The sequence below is a fragment of the Ascaphus truei genome, chromosome 1, assembly GCF_040206685.1.
Source record: "Ascaphus truei isolate aAscTru1 chromosome 1, aAscTru1.hap1, whole genome shotgun sequence".
Taxonomy (NCBI): domain Eukaryota; kingdom Metazoa; phylum Chordata; class Amphibia; order Anura; family Ascaphidae; genus Ascaphus; species Ascaphus truei.
The window spans coordinates 3,270,841-3,288,115 of record NC_134483.1 but is presented as its reverse complement, the minus strand read 5'-3'; the positions used below and the strand labels follow the sequence as shown (position 1 = coordinate 3,288,115).

The 17,275-nt window shown below is 40.7% G+C and overlaps 1 protein-coding gene across 1 annotated transcript in view; it reads left to right on the top strand.

Moving 5' to 3' along the window:
* LOC142467572 (uncharacterized) overlaps positions 1 to 17,275 on the top strand; it is a 74,728-nt gene that overhangs the window by 36,258 nt on the left and 21,195 nt on the right. Inside the window, exon 5 of the mRNA XM_075573490.1 lies at positions 1,950 to 2,227. Coding sequence (XP_075429605.1) covers positions 1,950 to 2,227 — 278 coding nt within the window. The remainder of the gene's footprint in view (positions 1 to 1,949; positions 2,228 to 17,275) is intronic.

The window sequence follows — 17,275 nt, the reverse complement described above, 5'->3', positions numbered from 1 at the left end:
GACTTGGGTCTTAATTATTCACACATATGTGTGTCTCCTTTAGATTTGATTGGTGCGGTGTGCTATCTAATCTGTGTGAGTATAAAAATGTGAGTATAGGGTATATATATATCCTTGAATTCATAATTAAATTATCCCTGAGGCTACGAAACGCGTTGGATAATTATATAGCCCATACGGTAATTCTTATCACAGTCTGTGTGCCGAAGCAACTTTGAGACTTTGAGATTGCCTTGCATGATTCGGAGTGACGTAATATCTCACTTTACGGCCATCCTCACTTTACGGCCGGCCGCAAATACATAGGGGACTCTTGAGGAACGAGTCTGGCGGCGGTACCAACGGTCCTGACGTCTGAGGGCGATCTACCCAGACGCAGAGAGGCGAGCGGAGGGCTTCTCGAGTGCCGCGGCTGGGTGTCTCCATGCGAAGATCTCCCTAGAGAAGGAATTGTGGACATCAACTGATCCCGTGGTCGTTGCGGTGCCGGGTAACACATGTCATTGTACATGAAATGCCTATTTTATTGTGATCTGATGTACGCAGATATCTTACCATCATAATATATATATATTTATTTTGGAACATACTTCACTATGTGCGCCTGCGCTTTTGTTTTCTCTGTGTTTCAGCTGTTCCAGGGGTGTTGAGTCACTCCTCACATATAGCTGCAGACGCCCACTTACAACTTAGAGGTTGATTCTAATTTTATTATCACAAAGGTGTCTAATGGGTTAATTTTATATTGCACAACAGAGTATACTAGCTGCGCACTTGTATTTCTGTTCTTTTTGTCTTAATAATGTGACCAGGTTTGTGTGTTTGGCTCTTGGAAAGCTCTTGGAAAACAGAAATTGAAAGATAATATTAATAATAATTATAACATGTTCTTGTATAGCGCTGCTAGTTTTACGCAGCGCTTTACAGACATTTTGCAGGCACAGGTCCCTGCCCCGTGGAGCTTGCAATCTATGTTTTTGGTGCCCGAGGCACAGGGAGATAAAGTGACTTGCCCAAGGTCACAAGGAGCCGACACCGGGAATTGAACCAAGTTCCCCTGCTTCACACTCAGTGCCAGTCAGTGTCGTTACTCCCTGAGCCGCTCCTTCTCCCAGGTTCCCCTGCTTCACACTCAGTGCCAGTCAGTGTCGTTACTTACGGAGCCGCTCCTTCTCTATTTAACTACTATTTAACGTTAGTTGTATTTTCTCTGTACAGTATATATATGAATGAGCTGTACTGTATGGAAGCAGGGCGTCCCCAGGGCAGAAATTAATGCGGTTCAGCTCCGGAGGCCACCTGCTTTAATAATATCTTATTAAAATAAAATAGAAGCCTGTTAGAGGCGCGCAGGGAGAGTGACTGATTCAGCTCACTGCGCGTCTCTTACAGACAGGAGCCCCCCGGTAGGATTCACCCAGCGGGAGTCACATTCATACGCAGGGACCCCCGCTGTGCTGATCTTGACGGGCCATTCCCCCTGCCCTGCACTGGGCTGTGATTGCTCTGTGTGTGGTCATGAACACAGCTGGGGCAGGTTGGAGATTGAACTGGCTGCACCTGTACATCATCTGTACATCATTGTTTTAATACCTGTGCCCTAAGACAACTTCTTCTAGCTCATTCCCTATCGATGTCCCGTTCTTAAGCGGGATCTCCTAAAATGCAATGATTAAATGTTGTGGCTAGAGCCTTTTCCTGCACATTATCAGTACTGCCCTGCATAGGTGTCTGTCAATACAGCAGTAAACGTAGCTATTCTAATCACTATATTATTATTACTATTTTAATTATTATTATGTGCTAATAACACATTTGTTAGAAGAAAAATATATAATTACCCAGTGAATTGAATAACCGCTTAGTTTTGATATACTTGATATCATCAAGTATTATGTATTGATCCATTAATCCCACCTCCAATCTTCCCATGACAATTTATACTGTAGGTGTCGGAGTGATCTGAGCCAGGAAGTGCAGCGGAGGCAAAGCGCAGAGGACACCCTCAGAAGAACACAGTCATCACTCGCTACGACACAGAACAAATTAAAGACCACTGAGGCCAACCTGGTCAAGAAAGACCGCTCCCTGACAGACACACTTCGCAGCCTGACCCAGGCCCGAACCGATCTGACACAGAGCAGGTGGAATGCAGAGAAACAGGCAAAGGAGCTGTCTGATCTGAAGCAGAAGTGGCAGAATTCGCAGCAGTGCGTTTCCTCCAATTGTAAGTATACAGAGAGCAGGAAGGTCCCGGCAGAACTGCACAGTCTCACTTTAAAGCAAACAATTAACTTTATTTGTATTCTCCCCCCCCTTCCCCAAACAATTTTAGATTATGCTGAGGGTGGGGGATGGGTACAGAAAACAAAACAGGGTGGCTAAAGGATAATAGAACAACCAACGTACATAAATACACAATAAAATAATAATAATAATAATTACAGTGATAAAATAAAAAGTATGAGGGGGAGGCAAGAGACAATAGCAGTCACAATTATTTCTCGGTGACTTCAATAGAATTTGGTTAATAGCCTTAGGATTTTTAAGGACCTGCATCTGTTCCCTTAATGTCTTTCCATTTGTATATCTAACATTGCCGATATATCTTCTGGTAAGGCTCTTATCCAGGACTCCAGACTTTCTCAAATGTAACCATAGAGCTGTTCCTGAGGGCACTACTGTTTTTCCATTTCCAGAACATGGCGAACTTCTTCCTGGAAGACCCGATAGATGGTACATTCGCCTGCTTCTATTTAAGTTCTATTGTACGTCTTGCTGCTGTTTAAAGATGCACAATTAATTTGTTCGAGACATATGCCATGTTTTCTCCCAGGTATCCCAAATACTTCAGTGAATTTAATGACTGGATGGTTATACGACTCTCTAGGTCTATTCTTTTTAGGGATCCACAGCAGCGTGTCTATATTCTGTGAAGTAGGAGAAGGTCATCACAGCTCTACCTTAATATTCATTAGTATATAAAGAATATGGCGGTGGATGGGGAATAAAGAATATGTTTATCAAATGATCAAGGATGATCACAAAAAAAGATTCCCACTGATTTGCACACAGCCTGATTAGCGTAATAATTAAACACAAGGGAATGTGTCAATCCCTGCATATATATAATGCAAACACCAGGAGAGGTCAAATACAAAAATAATAAAATTTTATTAATTATTTATAACTCTTCTATATGAAAAATAAATATATATATACACCAAAATAAAATACTTAAAAAGACACTGGAGTATGCCTGTTTGTTACACAATACACACAAAATTATGTATATATGTGTCCTAGTTATCACAAACATATAGTCTTCTACACATGAATGGGGTAAGTATACGTATATCCAAAAAAGAGCAAGAAAAAAACCCAATATATGGTCTGTAATTAAATAGCCTTACACAGTGGGTTTAAACATTATCAAGTGGTCTGTTAGATATACACTCGCTGACTCCTAATGGATATGGTATACACATACCAATGATAGTATCATATGTGTAACAATTCAGAGTGTGTATCCACCCAAAATGTATCTATGGGTAACAGATCATGCAAGGTATTCCCAAACAGTGGCAGGATTATAGCAATTTAGACGCGATTGTAGCCATCACATGTCACATGTGTATCATTGATTGTACAAATTAGTACTTTACCCAGCAAAAGATTGCAGCAGTCACAAAAGGGGTTAATTCCCTCTTTGCATAAACAGCACTCTGTTATGTATATTCAGATAGTGTGGTGTGATTGCTGGGTGTAAGTGAGGCTACCCATTGCGTGTAATGAGATTAGTATAGACAAATACGACCGTATATCCGCATCTGTGCGTCTGGGCAGGGTCTAAGACTTGCTCGGCATACTGTGTGCTGCATACTGCTCCGAACCGGCTGACGTCATCGGTAAGTGCGTCGCCAGACTACCCGACGATCGTTTCACGCCGTTAACCGGGGCTTCTTCAAGGGGGAGGAGTGTACCTGCACTCTCATTACTGGAGCTTATATACCTCCCCTGGGGACGGGATTAGGGGCATGTATAATGCATGTTAATGTCCCCATTCACTATGTCCCGTTCTGATTATAGTGAAAAATAGTGATAAAAGGCGCTAACTACTTATAGTGGGATAGTATAACGTGTAAATATACACAAGTGCAAAAGTGAAATGAACAGTGTGCTCAATAAATAACCAAAATAATAAATGCTAAAATTGGTGACCCTGCTCAAACCCTCTGGTGGGACCTGTTTCACGGGTTCCAGAACGTATGATATATCTCAGACAATCCAGGAGGAACACATATGGGAAACATAAGAAAAAATAATACAACATTTAAGTGCAGATGTATTGGTAAAGAGATGTATGATGAGATGCAGTCTTGGCTCGTCCCGTCAGCATGGTTGTGGTATATATGAGAGAGAGAGACAGCAAAACATAGCGCGATCTGATGTATACAAAACTTTATAAAAATAGGTATATAAAATGTGCACTTACAATGTGCTAAAAACAATCAAGCATTTGACACAATAAATGTGTATGTACTGAGGCCACCGCAGTACCTCCTCTAATTTACCTCTAATTAAATTCTCTAATTCAGATTACATAGTACATATATTGTCCTATCAGAGTGGTGTTACTAATACACAATTATAGCTAAATTATTTCTCTTTAAATGATGTTTCATAAAATGTTAGAATTTGTTAAACAGATCTTCATGTTATGTTTGTAATTATGGTCCGATTGCATATACTTGCATAACACATAGCGCTATGTTAAGTAAACCAATTGTTTTAATCAATTTAATAATGTGGAGCTGAATAGTGTATATATCAGCATCCATTAACTCCTACATTCACACACTCCTGACGAAGTCGTAAGCAGTTCTCAAGGGCTGGGGAAACGCGTAGAGTGGTGTTTTGGACCAGTGGGCGATCCGTAGTTCCCCTAGCCTCAGAGCCGTGACGTCACAGGCACAGAAGGAAGCTCGGAGTGAAGCTGGGATCTCAAAGTGCAGGCGAAGGAGCTCCGGATTACCAAGGGGAGGCGGTGAGAGCTGCGGTGACCTCAGTACATACACATTTATTGTGTCAAATGCTTGATTGTTTTTAGCACATTGTAAGTGCACATTTTATATACCTATTTTTATAAAGTTTTGTATACATCAGATCGCGCTTTTTTTTGCTGTCTCTCTCTCTCTCGTATATACCACAACCATGCTGACGGGACGAGCCTAGAGGGAGTTCCACACATCATTAACATCCACTGGGTAGCAGCCCTATCTGCAAAACGCATTTTTATTATTGACATCTTGTAAGTAGGCATACCATCAGAGCCAAGATTGCATCTCATCATATATCTCTTTACCAATACATCTGCACTTAAATTTTGTATTATTTTTTCTTATGTTTCCCATATGTGCTCCTCCTGGACCGTTCTGATTATAATCAGAGTATTTTTAGTTAGCATTCAATCTGATGCTATATTCTATTTAGTGAATAATACATGCCGTTGACAGGCGTTAAAAGGGGAAAGTTAGAAGGGGAAGCAGGGGCAATAGGATAAGGCAGGTCGTTTCTGAGCTGACATATCCCAATAGATTTGCCATGTTGAGTGAAGATATTGGGAATGTTGGGGCAGAAATGGCAAGGCTGGGGGAGACTAATTCCTCTAGCAGCCAGGGGAATAGTTCCTCCAGCACAGTGGGGTCTCAGGATGCTCAGATGCAAAGAAAGATTGTGGTGGTAGGGGACTCTATTATTAGGAAGGTAGATAGGGCAATCTGGTTCCAGGACCGCATGAACCGAACAGTGTGTTGTCTCCCGGGTTCTCGGGTTCGGCACATTGCGGATCGGGTAGACAGATTGTTGGGGGGAGGGGGGGCTGGGATTGACCCAGCGGTCTTGGTACACGTTGGCACCAATGACAAAGTTAGAGAAAGATGGAGGGTTCTAAAATGTGATTACAGGGATCTAGGCCAAAACCTTAAGGCAAGGACCTCCAAGGTAGTATTTTCTGAAATACTACCAGTGCCATGCGCTACCGCACGGAGACAGTCAGAGATCAGGGAGGTTAATGCATGGCTAAGAAAGTGGTGCAGGAAGGAGGGGTTTGGGTTTTTAGAGCACTGGGACTCCTTTTCTGAGAAGTGCCATCTATATTCTAGGGACGGATTGCACCTCAATGAAGAGGGATCTTCTGTGCTAGGGGGGAGAATGCTACTGTAAAAAGGTTGGAGGAGATTTTAAACTAGGATGGGTTGGGGGAGGGGAATGAAACAGATAATGAACGAAATGGAATAGATGAGGATACAAGGTGGTATGGAGGTAGAATGGGGGCAAGTGCAAGTTTGACAAGCAGTGAGACACCCATAGTAAATAACAAATACTAGAAAACTTCTAAAGACTAAACCAAGTGGGCGCAGAAAGGAAGGAGCAGATAAGATAATAGTACAGGCTGAAAAAAAACTTAAATGCATGCTTGCTAATGTACTGAAATATGGTGGGATGAAACTCATGACTGGACAGTTAATTTAAAGGGTTATTCTCTTTTTCGGAAGGATCGAACAAATAGAAGGGGAGGTGGAGTATGTTTATATGTTAAACCGGATCTAAAACCTATAATAAGGGATGATGTCTATGAAGGGAATGATGAAAATGTAGAGACTTTGTGGATAGAAATTAGCAGTGGAGGTAAAAGTATAAAGAAAATGTTTGTGGGAATATGCTATAAACCACCAAATATCTGTGAGATTGAGGAAGCTAAAATACTTTTGCAAATGGAGAAGGCATCAAAACTGGGTTATGTTTGCATAATGGGGGATTTTAATTATCCAGACATAGACTGGGGCAATGAGATTAGCGTTACAACAAAAGGGAACAGGTTTTTGGAAGTGCTTAAAGACAATTATATGACCCAAATTATTGAGGAACCAACCAGGAGAGGGGCAGTTCTGGATTTGGTCATATCAAACAATGTAGAAGTAATAACAAATATTCAAGTACTGGAACAATTGGGTAACAGTGATCATAACATTGTCTCATTTGAAATAAATTATCATAAAACAGATTACTTGGGTTCAACAAAGACCTTCAAATTTGGAAAGGCAGATTTTAATAAACTGAGGTCTAATCTAGTAGTAATACAATGGGATGATGTTTTTGCAGGGAAACATGTAGAAGATAAATGGGCAGTCTTTAAAACATTGTTAGAAAAGCACACTTATCAGTGTATACCCTTGGGTAATAAGTATAAAATAAATAAGTCAAAACCAAGGTGGCTAAATAAACAGGTAGGGGAGGAAATGGACAAGAAGAGGAAGGCGTTTAGATTCTGTAAGTCAGAAGGGACAGAGACATTGTATCAGAATTATAAGGAATGCAACAAAAATTGCAAAAGGGCAATCAAATTAGCAAAAATGGATAATGAAAAAAGGATTGCAATAGAAAGTAAGGACAACCCTAAAAAGTTCTTTAAGTACCTTAATAACAAAAAAATGAGAAAAGAAAATATAGGACCCTTCCAGTGTGAGATGGGTAGGCAGATTATTGGAGAGAAGGAAAAAGCAGAGGTATTAAACAAATTCTTTGCCTCTGTGTTTACCAGGGAAGAATCAAGTTCAACAGTAGTGCCGCAGGAGGAAGCCACAACCTCCATATTAATGAACAATTGGTTAACTGAGGAAGAAGATCATAAGCGACTTGAAAAAATTAAAGTAAATAAGGCACCTGGCCCCGATGGCATACATCCAAGAGTTATCAAGGAGTTAAGCTCAGTAATAGCAAAACCATTATATTTAATATTCAAGGACTCAATTTCCACAGTCTCAGTACCACAAGATTGGCGTAAAGCAGATGTGGTGCCTATATTTAAAAAGAGAGCTAGATCACAACCGAGAAATTACAGACCTGTAAGCCTGACTTCAATAGTAGGGAAACTACTTGAAGGTTTGATACGGGATAATATTCAGGAATACCTAATGGAAAACAAAATTATTAGTAATAGTCAGCATGGATTTATGAAGGATAGATCTTGCCAAACTAACCTTATTTGTTTCTTTGAGGAGGTAAGTAGGAATTTAGACCAGGGTAATGCAGTTGATGTGGTCTACTTAGATTTTGCAAAGGCTTTTGATACGGTTTCACACAAGAGGTTGGTGTACAAAATAAAGAAAGTTGGACTCAGTAATAATATATGCACCTGGATTGAAAACTGGTTAAAGGACAGACAACAGAGGGTTGTCATAAATGGAACTTTTTCAGGTTGGGCTAAAGTCGTGAGTGGAGTACCTCAAGGATCGGTACTGGGACCCCTGCTTTTTAACTTGTTTATTAATGACCTTGAGGTTGGGACCGAGAGCAAAGTCTCCATCTTTGCTGATGATACTAAATTGTGTAAGGTAATAGAATCAGAGCAGGATGTAATTTATCTTCAGAAGGACTTGGAGAGACTGGAAACGTGGGCAGGTAAATGGCAGATGAGGTTTAATACAGATAAATGTAAGGTTATGCATTTGGGATACAAGAATAAAAAGGCGACTTACAAATTAAATGGAGATATATTGGGGGAATCCTTGATGGAGAAGGATTTAGGAGTGCTTGTAGACAGTAGGCTTAGCAATAGTGCCCAATGTCATGCAGTAGCTGCAAAGGCAAACAAGATCTTATCTTGCATCAAACGGGCAATGGATGGAAGGGAAGTAAACATAATTATGCCCCTTTACAAAGCATTAGTAAGACCCCACCTTGAATATGGAGTACAATTTTGGGCACCAATCCTAAGAAAAGACATTATGGAACTAGAGAGAGTGCAGAGAAGAGCCCCCAAATTAATAAAGGGGATGGACATTCTAACTTAAGAGGAGAGGCTAGCTAAATTAGATTTATTTACATTAGAAAAGAGGCGTCTAAGAGGGGATATGATAACTATATACAAATATATTCAGGGACAATACAAGGAGCTTTCAAAAGAACTATTCATCCCACAGGCAGTACAAAGGACTCGGGGCCATCCCTTAAGTTTGGAGGAAAGGAAATTTCACCAGCAACAAAGGAAAGGGTTCTTTACAGTAAGGGCAGTTAAAATGTGGAAATCATTACCCATGGAGACTGTGATGGCAGATACAATAGATTTGTTCAAAAAAAGGTTTGACATCTTTTTAGATGGGAAAGGTATACAGTGATATACCAAATAAGTATACATGGGAAGGATGTTGATCCAGGGATTAATCCGATTGCCAATTCTTGGAGTCAGGAAGGAATTAATTTTTCCCCTTAATGGGGTTTTTTTGTTTGCCTTCCTCTGGATCAATAAGTATAGATATAGGATAAAGTATCTGTTGTCTAAATTTAGCATAGGTTGAACTTGATGGACGGAAGTCTTTTTTCAACCTCATCTACTATGTAACTATGTAACTATGTAAATCCTCTCTGCGGTGGGTCCCAGTGATTGGCCAAAAAAGGGGAGCCCATAGAAAAACGTTACATACCCAAGGTACCAGCAGGGTAAAGGGATTATAAAGTGTAGTTAATATGAGTGACAAAATGTACGTAGGTTATATATTTATTTGGTGATTCACTACCTTAGTTGTACATACCTAAATAGTGTGGATGTGTAGGAATGAAAACTAGATATCTGGGCCGCCCCTAAGGTCAATACGGCCCCTTTAGATGTTAACATATTTAATCTAACTAAGAACAGGAGACATGTTGTACTTATGTGTTGAACACAGGGCTAAATAAATGGTGAAAAAATTAATCCTTCGTTAAAACCCAATGGGCTCTGTGTCTTTAATTTGAAAATCCATTTGCACTGTTTTTGCAGTAGTTGTTTGTTCCAATCACCTTTACGTGGCCCTATAGGTATTTGTTCAATACTTGCAAAATGTAATATTTTGCAATTTCCGTGATGGATGCCATTAACATGCCTGGAGGCAGGTGTGTCATGGTTGTTTCGTACAGATCCCAGATGTTCTAGGATACGCACCTTTAATTCTCGATAGGTTTTCCCCACGTACATTTTGTCACAAGCACATGTAATTAAATAATTAATCCCTCTGCTGGTACAGTTGATAAAGTCTCGGATCTTATACGTATTTTGTTTGTTAGTATCTGTGAACGTTTTTGTTGGGGACATGGAGGCACATGCTTTGCATCTACCACAGGGAAATGATCCCTGTGGTTTATGATTTAGCCAAGTCCTCGTGGGGACAGGTTAATAATGGCTTTGAACAACTCTATCTTTAATATTCCTTGATCTCCTACTAGTAAAAGTAGGAGACATATTTAGTACCTCAACTAAATCTTCATCTTCTGTCAGGAGATGCCAGTGTTTAGTAAAAATACGTCTAAGATCGTTCCACTGTGTGTTATAAGTGCTAATAAACTAATCACTTCCTTCGTGACTCCCCTTCTCCTATTATGGGTCAGCAGTGTATTTCTCTGTGTGTGGAGTGCTTGTCGATAGGCTTTTTTAACCATTCCTTTACCATAACCTCTTTCATAGAATCGTTTGCTCATTTCCTCCGCTTTTGATACAAAATCCGACATAGTTGAACAGTTGCGTCGGAGGAATTGGTCAGTTGGTATGTTTCTTATGAGGTGGTCAGGATGGTGACTATCAGCTTTTAATAAACTATTGGTGGCCGTTGGTTTTCTAAATATTGTCGTCTCTAGATATCCATCAGTACCTCTTCTAATTGTAATATCTAGAAAATCAATGCTGTTTTTGTCCACCTGCATAGTTAATTTCAGATTATATGTATTGTCGTTAAGTTTCCCCACAAATTCACATAAGAGTTCAGGTGTCCCCCTCCATAATAGCAGGATATCATCGATGTAGCGGACCCATAATATAATGTGATCTGCATACATTTCCAGGGCATCGCTGAAGACCACGGTTTCCTCCCACCAGCCCAGATATAAATTGGCATAGGTGGGAGCACACATTGTCCCCATTGCTGTGCCCTGGATTTGATGATAGTATTTTCCATTAAATATGAAAAAATTACTGCTTAGTGTGAAATCTAGCAGTTTGATGATGAAATCATTGTGTAATTTCGCTTCCATATTTCTAGATCTTAGAAAAAACTGGGTAGCTGCAAGGCCAATTGCGTGTGGTATGCTAGTGTAAAGGTTGACCACATCCAGGCCTACCAAATAGGTCTCGTCATCGATTTGAAGATCATCAATTTTTAAAAGGATATCCTTAGTGTCTTTCAAATGTGAGGGGAGGGAACTTATGAAAAATCTTAGAAACTTATCAAGATAAACACTGGCATTAGAAGTGACAATACCGATACCCGATACTATCGGTCTACCTGGTGGTGGAGACAGTCCCTTATGTACTTTATGGAGATGGTAGAAGGTCGCTATCCTTGGATGGGGTACAAAAATAAAATCGTGTTCTGTTTTCTGTTCGTGTTCTGTTTTCGTAATTACTTTGTGCTCAAGTCCCTCTTTCAAAATGTTTTTAAGGTTTCCTAGAATCTCTCTGTTGGGTCGGTAGCCAGGATTTTGTAACAATCTTTATCACTTAACAGTTTAGCACACTCTTGGAGATAATCATCTTTATTCATAATGACCGTATTACCCCCTTTGTCTGAGGGTTTGATTATTATATTTGTGTTTGATTCCAGGTCTTTCAATGCTTCTATTTCCATATGGGATATATTGTTGTTGACCCTTGTATGTTTCTGTAAGTTTTCGATGTCATTCGTGACTAGTCTTGTAAAAACGTCTACATTTGTACATGTTTCCATTGCTGGTATGAATTTAGATTTATTCCTAACATCTGTGAAGGGTCCTTCACCTGGGGGTTTCTCACTTTCATTGAGTAAATCTCCTAATAGACGAATAGTCATACGGTCAATATGATCATAAGTTATAACCCTCCATTGATGTATTTAAATTGAGTCTTTTTTCCCGTCTGCTATGGAATTTGTGTAAAAGTAATTTCCTGGAGAAAAGGTTCAAATCTTTGATGCACTCGAATTTATCGAGTGTATTCGTGGGGCAATAAGACAATCCCCTTGCTAGAACAGCAGTATCTGCTGGGGTAAGTATTTTATGTGATAAGTTAATTATCTGCGTTGTCTCCTTCTTCTCCTTGCTCCCCTCCCCCTGCTCTGTGATCTGTAACCCCAACGTTCCCGATCTCTTAATTGATTTTTAACGAAGAATTAATTTTTTCACCATTTATTTAGCCCTGTGTTCAACACATAAGTACAACATGTCTCCTGTTCTTAGTTAGATTAAATATGTTAACATCTAGAGGGGCCGTATTGACCTTAGGGGCGGCCCAGATATCTAGTTTTCATTCCTACACATCCACACTATTTAGGTATGTACAACTAAGGTAGTGAATCACCAAATAAATATATAACCTACGTACATTTTGTCACTCATATTAACTACACTTTATAATCCCTTTACCCTGCTGGTACCTTGGGTATGTAACGTTTTTCTATGGGCTCCCCTTTTTTGACCAATTACTGGGACCCACCGCAGAGAGGATTAACGCCTGTCAAAGGCATGTATTATTCACTAAATAGAATATAGCATCAGATTGAATGCTAACTAAAAATACTCTGATTGTAATCAGAACGGGACATAGTGAATGGGGACATTAACATGCATTATACATGCCCCTAATCCCACCCCCAGGGGAGGTATATAAGCTCCAGTAATGAGAGTGCAGGTACACTCCTCCCCCTTGAAGAAGCGCCGGTTAACGGCACAAAACGATCGTCGGGTAGTCTGGCGACGCACTTACCGATGACGTCAGCCGGTTCGGAGCAGTATGCAGCACACAGTATGCCGAGCAAGTCTTAGACCCTGCACAGACGCACAGATGCGGATATACGGTCGTATTTGTCTATACTAATCTCATTACACGCAATGGGTAGCCTCACTTACACCCAGCAATCACACCACACTATCTGAATATACATAACATAGTGCTGCTTATGCAAAGAGGGAATTAACCCCTTTTGTGACTGCTGCAATCTTTTGCTGGGTAAAGTACTAATTTGTACAATCAATGATACACATGTGACATGTGATGGCTACAATCGCGTCTAAGTTGCTATAATCCTGCCACTGTTTGGGAATACCTTGCATGATTTGTTACCCATAGATACATTTTGGGTGGATACACACTCTGAATTGTTACACATATGATACTATCATTGGTATGTGTATACCCTATCCATTAGGAGTCAGCGAGTGTATATCTAACAGACCACTTGATAATGTTTAAACCCACTGTGTAAGGCTATTTAATTACAGACCATATATTGGGTTTTTTTCTTGCTCTTTTTTGGATATACGTATACTTACCCCATTCATGTGTAGAAGACTATAATTTGATATTAGTGACACAATTTGGTCACAGCACACAGGGTATCTGTATACGAGACTATATGTTTGTGATAACTAGGACACATATATTCATAATTTTGAGTGTATTGTGTAACAAACAAGCATACTCCAGTGTCTTTTTAAGTATTTTATTTTGGTGTATATATATATTTCATATAGAAGAGTTATAAATAATTAATAAAATGTTATTATTTTTGCAGGGATTGACACATTCCCTTGTGTTTAATTATTACGCTAATCAGGCTCTGTGCAAATCAGTGGGAATCTTTTTTTGTGATCATCCTTGATCATTTGTCTATATTCTGTACATGAATTTCAGCCACTTCTACTGTATCTCAACCCATTGAATAGCCTACGTGGGTCTATGCCAAGCCAGTAAGTGACTCAATTGTGATGCATAATACTTGCTTAATGACGACAAGGCCAGACCATCATCTATCTTTAATGCGCTAAGTACCCTTCTTCTTATACTTGTTTTTTTCTTTCTCAAAATTAATGTATACATTTTGCTTTGCATATCATTCATGATTTTTATTGGGATATTGATCGGAAGGCTATGGGACAGATAGGGAAACCTGGGGATGGAATTCATCATAACTGATGTTATTCTGCCAATCCATGATATGCAATACCTGTCCCACTCGTCCAGATATGTTTTGATCAACATGAACATCTGTACCTAATCGTCAAGTATACCCCCAGTTATTTGATGCGGTACTCCTTCCATCTGAAGTCAAAATTCAGCTTCAACAGTTTTAGCATCCCTGTCTCAACTCCCAGCTTCAGGAACTCTGATTTTGTGTTGTTTATTTTGTAGTTCGAGAAGAAATTAAATGCCAACATTTCCTCATAGAGATTAGTTTGTCAGTGGTTTAGTCAGTGTTGGTAAAATGTCATCTGCATACAGGGCTACTTTGTACTCTTTGGATTGTTGTACCAAAGCCTTGATGTTCTTGTTAATCTGAATTTTGTTCACCAAAAGCTCTAAACTCAATGCAAATAACAAGGGGGACAGTGGGCAACCCCATTCCATTACTTATATTGATCAATCCTGTGCTAATTCCAGTCATTTTTTTTTTTGTAACGTCAATTTTTATTGAGTTTTTCAAATCCAGTCATTTTTAATGCGGCTCCTGGTTCATTAGTAAGGGCCCTAATTCCATCCAGGATATGTCCCCTGATGCCAAATTTTTCAAGGGTTATAAACCAGTCGACACAGCCTTTTCAGCATCGGGTGAAATTAGCAGTATGGGTGCTTTCGATACATTGCTAAATGGGTGAGGTTTATCACCCTCCTAACTAATATTATCAGCTGCTTGTCTTCCCAAGATAAATCCCATTTGATCTTGGTTGATTGTAAGTAGTTTATTTAATCTTGTTGCAATAATTAAACTATAGATTGTAATATCAGTATTGATAAGTGAAATGGAACGATGGTTACTACAGCAGTTGCGGCCAGGTTTTTGGATCACAGAAATGTGTGCTCTCAGCATTGAGGGGGGAATATCTTTACCTCTCATGAAGGAATTAAAAAGTATTTTTTTAGGAATGGGGGCAATTGTGTTTTAAATGTTTTATAGTAAATATTTGAAAGTTCATCCCCGGGTGGGAGTGATGTCAACGTCCTCTAACAGGACCAGTTGTACAGTCTGTTCGCGGTCTGTGTAAGATTTGCTCTTTCTGACAGGTTTTTGGATGTTATGATATGATGTTATGTTAGGGAGAAGGATGCGCCTCGGTGATTAAAGACACTGATTGGCACTAAGTTTGAAGCTGGTTCAATTTCCGGTGTCGGCTCCTTGTGACCTTGGGCACGTCACTTTATCTCCCTGTGCCTCAGGCACCAAAAACATAGATTGTAAGCTCCACGGGGCAGGGACTGTGTCTGAAAAATATCTCTGTAAAGCGCTAAGTAAAACTAGCAGCGCTATACAAGAACAAACAATTATTATTATGAGGTGGACATTCGCCGGAAGATTTTTGAATTTCTGCCCGATCTTTCCATCTGCTTCCTCTCTGTGACGACTTCTGCGTCCAGAAGGGTGCAAGTGACGATCCATTAGGTGATCCTGTTGGGGGGATTTTGCCCTTTGTTTTACTCCCAGCTTAATTAGTGCTCTTTCTCCTTCTTCTGTAGTTGTCATCACTAATGTTCATCCATTATGCCAAATTACCAGTTTGAAGAGGAAGCCCCACTTATATTTAATTTTGTGTTCCCTCAGGTTCTTTGTGATTGATTGCAGTTCCTTTCCTTTGGGTAGAGTGGAGGGGGTGAGATCCCTGAATATCGGGATCCAATGACCTTCAAATTCTATCCAGGGGGGTGACCTGGAGACTTGCATAATAACTTCTTTGACAGTATAGTAATTAACCCACGGTATAACATTTCTCATCTTGTTAGGGTCAGATTGTTTTGGTCCTAAAACCCTGTACACCCTGTCTGGGGAGCAGGATCTGAAACAGCTTCGCACAAATTCCTCCAGCGCTTCTGGGAGGACAGCCTCTGGGAGTACAGCTTCTGGGAGTACAGCCTCTGGGAGTACTGCCTCTGGGAGTACAGCCTCTGGGAGTACAGCTTCTGGGAGGACAGCCTCTGGGAGTACAGCCTCTGGGAGTACAGCCTCTGGGAGTACAGCCTCTGGGAGTACTGCCTCTGGGAGTACAGCTTCTGGGAGTACAGCCTCTGGGAGTACAGCCTCTGGGAGTACAGCTTCTGGGAGTACAGCCTCTGGGAGTACAGCTTCTGGGAGTACAGCCTCTGGGAGTACAGCCTCTGTGAGTACAGCCTCTGGGAGTACAGCTTCTGGGAGTACAGCTTCTGGGAGTACAGCCTCTAGGAGTACGGCTTCTGGGAGTATAGCCTCTGGGAGGACAGCCTCTGGGAGGACAGCCTCTGGGATATATCTTAATCTCAGGTTGGTTCATCTGGCACGGTTTTCTGTGTCTTCCAGCGCTTCAGTCAGAGTACTTCTTTGTACTTTTTAGGCTCCTATCTCCTGGTCAGTAACATTTTGGGCTGAAATCAGTTCATCTGCCCTGTGACGATGGAGGGGATTTGGCCCGGGATTAAAGGGGTTGCACCCCATTTGGCCACCCCTGACCCCACCAGGGAGACGAGGGGTTAACTGGACTGAGGTCCAGAAATGTGATTTCACCCCTGTTATAACCTGTAAAGGTGTATTTTCCTGTGGCCCCTCTGTTATTGTACCTCAGTTTCTGCACCCACACACTAGAATCCATCCGGGAGCACAAGGGTTAATAGTCCGTTAATACTGTGTCTCCAGGTATGGACAAAGCAAAGAAATGTCTCTGAAGCTATCAGGATGACAGATGGCCCTAGAGTCCCAATGGCTAGAACTTAAGTTTTGTTCAAAAGGTTTTATTACCCTCCCTGTCTGTGAGTATGGGGGAGGCGCATACCATAGCAGTTTTTAAGTGTCCCACTTATCACTGTCCAACACAGGTTATCTTGTCCAAGATCCGGAGGGGTAGCTGGCCTGGCATTCCATTTGCACATGTGGGGCCTCAGAAAGGAGACCCCAGAGTTCTACTGCACATGTGCCAGCTAGAAGGGGGGGCCTGTCCTAAAAATGTGTTCCCCCATCCAAGACTGGCTGGAGATAATTGCAAACCAATCACAGCTTCTTAATGTTACAGATAGAGGGAGAAAAGGTTTATAACCTGCTGTTCCCCATCTATCCTTTGTCTTCATTTTTGGTCTTGATGCAAATGTCTTGATGTCTGCATGTCATCAGGCCTGTGTCTTTTATGACCTGCCTGCTTTGCTGAGATATCAACGGAATTATGGGAGAGGTGGCAGTTTGTGATCCTGCTGACTTTCTTGCCCTAATCTTTAAGTAAGTGTCTATATTTTGCCTGTTATTGTATAATCTGTTGT